Source organism: Leptodactylus fuscus, chromosome 8, assembly GCF_031893055.1.
Source record: "Leptodactylus fuscus isolate aLepFus1 chromosome 8, aLepFus1.hap2, whole genome shotgun sequence".
Taxonomy (NCBI): Eukaryota; Metazoa; Chordata; class Amphibia; order Anura; family Leptodactylidae; genus Leptodactylus; species Leptodactylus fuscus.
The window spans coordinates 10,865,235-10,871,234 of NC_134272.1; the positions used below are offsets into that span (position 1 = coordinate 10,865,235).

At 50.7% G+C, this 6,000-nt stretch overlaps 1 protein-coding gene across 2 annotated transcripts in view; it reads left to right on the forward strand.

Moving 5' to 3' along the window:
• Positions 1–5,732, forward strand: part of CREBBP (CREB binding lysine acetyltransferase) — a 38,017-nt gene extending 32,285 nt beyond the window's left edge. For both annotated transcript variants that reach the window (XM_075284063.1, XM_075284064.1), the window contains exons 21-31: positions 21–77; positions 157–234; positions 589–656; positions 827–977; positions 1,313–1,459; positions 1,588–1,701; positions 2,300–2,465; positions 2,626–2,793; positions 2,911–3,072; positions 3,244–3,525; positions 3,616–5,732. In XM_075284063.1, coding sequence (XP_075140164.1) covers positions 21–77; positions 157–234; positions 589–656; positions 827–977; positions 1,313–1,459; positions 1,588–1,701; positions 2,300–2,465; positions 2,626–2,793; positions 2,911–3,072; positions 3,244–3,525; positions 3,616–5,721 — 3,499 coding nt within the window. In that variant the 3' untranslated portion in view covers positions 5,722–5,732. The remainder of the gene's footprint in view (positions 1–20; positions 78–156; positions 235–588; positions 657–826; positions 978–1,312; positions 1,460–1,587; positions 1,702–2,299; positions 2,466–2,625; positions 2,794–2,910; positions 3,073–3,243; positions 3,526–3,615) is intronic.
• The last annotated feature ends 268 nt before the right edge of the window (positions 5,733–6,000 follow it).

Consider the following 6,000-nt stretch of genomic DNA (forward strand, 5'->3'; position numbering starts at 1 on the left):
TTTTTTTTTCTCCTCCTCAGGACAATCTCCAAAGATCAGTTTGAGAAGAAGAAGAATGACATGCTGGACCCTGAGCCGTGAGTACCGCTCCTGCCGCTTGCTTCGCCTCTCCTACTACCTGCGGCTTTTACAATGTCTTTGCTCTGTCTTCACCAGGTTTGTGGATTGTAAAGAATGCGGGAGGAAAATGCATCAGATCTGCGTGTTACACTATGACATCATTTGGCCATCTGGGTAAGTAGCGTTGGTTTGATCATATAGAAAAATAAGACTGGCCATGCACCGAGCTATCCCAGCAACCCTATACATGTACACACGTGTGAGTACGAGGATCTCCTAAACGGGGAAAGGGTTATAAGCAGATGCCAAATACCCCAAGTGGTGGCTTACCGCCCCAGAAGCAATGCCCGGCCCTTGTTTCCCCCACCTTACACATCAGATAGCTGCCGAGTCCAGCCAATATATACATCTATAGGATATGGCTTAACATACACTAATGAATGAATTGACTGTGTCTAATTCTAGTGTCTGCACATTTAGTCAGTGACTAGATTGATTTGCTCTTAATGCCAATCCTTTACTTTCCAGATTTGTCTGTGATAACTGTCTGAAGAAAACTGGAAGGACACGGAAGGAGAACAAGTTTTGCGCAAAGAGTAAGTTTCGCTCCCTCCCTCCACAAGGATGACCGAATCCCACGTGGCGTCATTTGTAAATGATAGATTGGGCAGATTTGTTGGTCTCCGTCCGCATTGACCTGTTTATAGAACTATTTTTGGAGCGTTTGTCTTCACGTAGTAAACATGGGTTTGCTCCTCGTCTTCAGGGCTCCAAACAACTAGATTAGGGAGTCATCTGGAGGACCGCGTCAATAAGTTCCTTCGGCGGCAGAATCATCCCGAATCTGGAGAGGTGTCGGTCAGAGTGGTTGCCAGTTCTGATAAGACTGTGGAAGTCAAGCCTGGCATGAAATCCAGGTAATACTAAACTGCATCACATTCTAGTTAAAAGGGAGATCCAAACTTATTTATCCAGACTTGCCTGTGCTGCTTCATGTATCTGTGGTATTTTTGGAGGTCCCCTGAAGCTTAACCACCATTGCATTGATCTGGAAAGGAGAAACCGAAGCCTCCTTCTTGTGATCCAAGGACCCAAGCAGTCGGCCCCTTCCTACGGCACTATTGTCCTATTTATCAGGACATCCCCTTTAGTGGCCACCCTATTGCTCTGTTCTACGTTACTTGTGAATGATATGGCCGTATCCAGTGTAAGGTCTTGATCACTAACCCATCCTCTTCAACTCTCCCTTCAGGTTTGTTGACACCGGTGAGATGCCAGAGTCCTTCCCTTACCGTACTAAGGCACTTTTTGCCTTTGAGGAGATTGATGGAGTGGACGTCTGCTTCTTTGGCATGCACGTGCAGGAATATGGCTCCGATTGCCCTCTCCCCAACACCAGGTAAGGGAAATGACTTGTCTTTAGGTGACTTCTAGTCTATGGAATATGCCGTGTCAGTGGCACCCTATGGGCACGATCCCGCTGATCCTGTGTGAATGTCTTTCATGAGTCTTCTCTTGTCTCTGCAGACGTGTCTACATCTCCTACCTGGATAGTATTCACTTCTTCCGGCCACGTAGTCTTCGTACAGCGGTTTACCATGAAATACTCATTGGTTATCTGGAATATGTGAAGAAACTCGGGTAACGTCTCCTGCACACTACACGCCGCTCATTTCCTCATGTTCCAATATAGATGGAAAGACATTGATTCTCCCAACCATAAGCTGATCATAGACTGTCCCTCTTCTGGCACGGTTATCATTGGCAGGGAAACATGAATTCAATTGTGTAAATGCCCTATAGCGCCCCCACATGGAGAGTAAAACATTGCATGGCGTCTAATGAAATACATGGACTCTGCAAGCCCCCAAAATATTCTCTGATGCATCTAATGGAGATTTTATATTGTGACGCCCCTATGACTTTATGATCTGTGGGACCCTCACGATCCTGAAATTAAAGGGGCTGCAATGCTGACGCAGCGTCGTTTCTTCCTCTTTTGCTTTTATTTCCCATGCAGCGGCATCCCAGGTACTTAACAAAGGGTTAAATCTGCACTGTAGCGTCTTCGTTTTCACGATTGGGGTGTGGCCCAAAGTTTAGGCCCCCACCAATCTATGGCGACTTACCCTAGTGACATGCCATGACCTAAAACGCGGCCCCTACTCCTGTGCCTTTGTAAAGCTGGATGTCTCTATGGGCTGTTGGCTGATCTGTTTTCCATCTCTTCTTCCTTCAGTTATGTCACGGGACATATTTGGGCCTGTCCTCCTAGTGAAGGGGACGACTATATCTTTCATTGTCACCCGCCTGACCAGAAAATTCCCAAACCGAAACGTTTACAGGAGTGGTACAAGAAGATGCTGGATAAGGCCTTTGCGGAGCGAATTATACATGACTATAAGGTAAAGGATCATTGCGGGTGGGGCTGGGGAAGGCGGCCATAGAATTACATGGGGGCCGTTTCAGTTCAGCGTGTCATGGACATGACTTGTATGTTATTCATTGGAAAATCCCTTTGTATGAAGCTTACTTTAACGCGTCTTCCTGCCCGTTGTCGCACAGGACATATTCAAGCAGGCCACGGAGGATCGTCTTACCAGTGCCAAGGAGCTTCCGTATTTTGAAGGGGACTTTTGGCCTAACGTGCTGGAAGAAAGCATTAAAGAACTGGAGCAAGAAGAAGAAGAGCGGAAGAAGGAGGAGAGCACGGCCGCGTGTGAGACCACAGAGGTAAGGGATCGGGTGTAAGCTTGTAATGGGGTCTGCTATCATGGGGTCTCCTCGAGGCAGCGGGAAACACAGGAGTCTAATCCACGATTATTAAAGGAGACTTCTGTAACTTTCCAGGGCTGCCAAGGAGACAGCAAGAACGCCAAGAAGAAAAACAACAAAAAGACCAACAAGAATAAGAGCAGCATGAGCCGGGCTAACAAGAAGAAAACGAGCATGCCCAATGTGTGCAATGATCTGAGCCAGAAACTGTATGCCACCATGGAGAAGCATAAAGAGGTACGGATGAGGGGGCGCAGGATTAGTGGCATCATGAAATGCCGTTACTTTGTAAGATTTTCGTAACCTTGCCGCTCCATTCCCTCCCAAGCAGATTTGTTTAGTTTAGATGCTTTTTCGCATATTCATCCATTACGTTATTCCCAATGTTTACTCGGCTTCTCTTTGCAGGTGTTTTTTGTCATCCACCTCTATGCGGGTCCAGTCATCAACTCCCTTCCACCGATTGTGGATCCGGATCCTCTTCTGAGCTGCGATTTGATGGACGGGCGTGATGCATTTCTGACTCTGGCCCGCGACAAGCACTGGGAATTCTCCTCGCTGCGTCGCTCCAAATGGTCCACGCTGTGTATGTTGGTGGAGCTGCACACGCAGGGACAAGACCGATTTGTGTATACCTGCAATGAATGCAAGCACCATGTGGAGACTCGCTGGCACTGTACCGTATGTGAGGTGAGTGTGTCAGAAGTGGAACCTGTCGTTTGCCTCGCAGCACGTTGCGTCTACTATGGTGGCTTATTGTTCTTATCCAATTCTTTCCAGGACTATGATCTATGTGTGAGCTGCTACAACACGAAGAGTCATGAGCACAAGATGGTCAAATGGGGCCTGGGTCTGGATGACGAGAGCAATAGTCAAGGAGAAGCGCAGTCTAAGAGCCCGCAGGAATCGCGGCGTCTGAGCATCCAGAGGTGTATCCAGTCGTTGGTGCACGCTTGCCAGTGTCGCAACGCCAACTGCTCGCTTCCTTCGTGTCAGAAGATGAAGAGGGTGGTCCAGCATACAAAGGGTTGCAAGCGCAAAACAAATGGAGGTTGTCCTGTTTGCAAGCAGCTTATTGCATTGTGTTGCTACCATGCAAAACACTGCCAGGAGAACAAGTGCCCAGTTCCTTTCTGCCTCAACATCAAACAAAAGTTACGGCAGCAACAGATACAACACAGACTGCAGCAGGCCCAGCTCATGAGGCGGCGTATGGCTACCATGAACACACGAACAGTTCCTCAACAGCCTCTACCTTCCCCTACGCCTGCAACGCCTGGAACACCCACACAACAGCCCAGTACTCCACAAACGCCGCAGCCTGCCCCTCAGCCTTCTCCTGGAGGAATGGCCTCGCCAAGCTTCCCTAGTGTGGCTAGGACTCAGCCTACCAATGTGTCATCGCAGGGAAAGCCATCCAATTCATTACCGGTTGCTCCTCCTTCTCAGCCTACTGTGCAGCCTCCTCCCGCTGCCGTTGCGGCCGCCCGTCAGATAGAGCTGGAGGCGCAGCAACAGCAGCAGCTGTATCGGGTTACGAATATCGAGGGCATGTCTGGTGTACGCCCAGGCATGGTAAACCCAACTGTTGGACCTGTAAATTCTTTGCAGCAAATGGGTATGACTGTGCCACGCCCCGGTCCGATCAATGCCCCTCCCATCATGACGGGTATGCAGCCCGGACAGTGGTCTACGAATCCAATGCCTCAACAGACTCAAATGCAGCAAAATATCCAGCGTCCAGCCGTGATGCAGATGGCAGCTGCCCAGCAAACCGTGGCAGGGCCTCGAATGCAAGGCGTTCCCCAGCAACAGCCACGCAACATATCGCCCAACGCTTTGCAAGACCTTCTACGTACCCTTAAGTCTCCCAGCTCTCCCCAGCAGCAGCAACAGGTGCTCAATATCTTGAAATCGAACCCTCAGTTAATGGCTGCTTTTATTAAGCAAAGAACTGCAAAATACGTGGCCAACCAGCCCGGCATGCAGCCCCAGCAGGCGCCGCAGCAGCCACCGCAGCAACCTGGCATGCACCCTCAGCCCAGCCTGCAGAACATGAACCCCATGCAAGTTGGGGTGCAGAGGCCCAATGTTCCTCAGCAACAGCCAGGGATGAACCCGCAAAGCCAGGGCCTTGGCCTCATGAATTCAGGTCACAATCCCAGTTTAGCAAATATGAACCCGACGTATCGAGATCTGTTACGACGGCAGATAATGCAGCAGCAACAGCAGCAGAGTGGAGCCGGCATGGCAGGCGGGATGGCAGCTCACGGGCAGTTCCAGCAACTGCAAGGCGGATACCCCCAGTCTCAGCAAGCTCTACAGCAGCAACGTATGCAACACCTCTCCATTCAAAGTGGACCTATGGGACAGATCCCGCAGATGGCACAGCAGGGGTTGGGCACAGATGGGACACCGGCAAGCCTTCAGCAAGCGTTGCGGATTCAGCAACAGCTCAAGCAGCAGATTGCTTCCAGCGGGCAGCCGAATCCCATGAGTCCTCAGCAACACCTCCTGACGGGCCAGCCCCCCAATACTCATCTTCCCCCTGGCCAGCAAATTGCAACCTCCCTGAGCAATCAGGTGCGCTCACCTGCCCCCGTCCAGTCCCCCCGCCCTCAGTCACAGCCTCCACATTCCAGCCCCTCGCCTCGTGTACAGCCGCAGCCTTCTCCTCACCACGTCTCGCCACAGACGGGCTCGCCTCACCCAGGCCTGGCAGCTTCAATAGGAACCTCCTTAGACCAGGGTCACCTGGGAAACCCCGAACAGAGCGCCATGCTTCCCCAGCTCAACCCCCCCAACCGTGGCGCCCTCACGAATGACTTGTCTCTCGTTGGAGACACTTCAGGGGACACCTTGGAAAAGTTTGTCGAGGGATTGTAGCATCCACAAAACATGGCAGCGAACTGGAGAACTGCAATGGTGGATGGGAAGGGGTTTCTCTGGCTCTGCCCCCTCCCCCCTTTGTTATATATAAATATAAATATATAAATATCTATCCCTCCCATTCCTTCCATCCCTTTAATAGACATGGTTTTAATTTTTATTCGCCTACTCATTGCTGGTCTGCACATCAGGGACACAGGGCCTCAGTCTGGACTGAGACCACCGCCCATTTGCCAGATTTCAAAGCCGGCACAGTCGGAGAGGATGGCAGAGCGC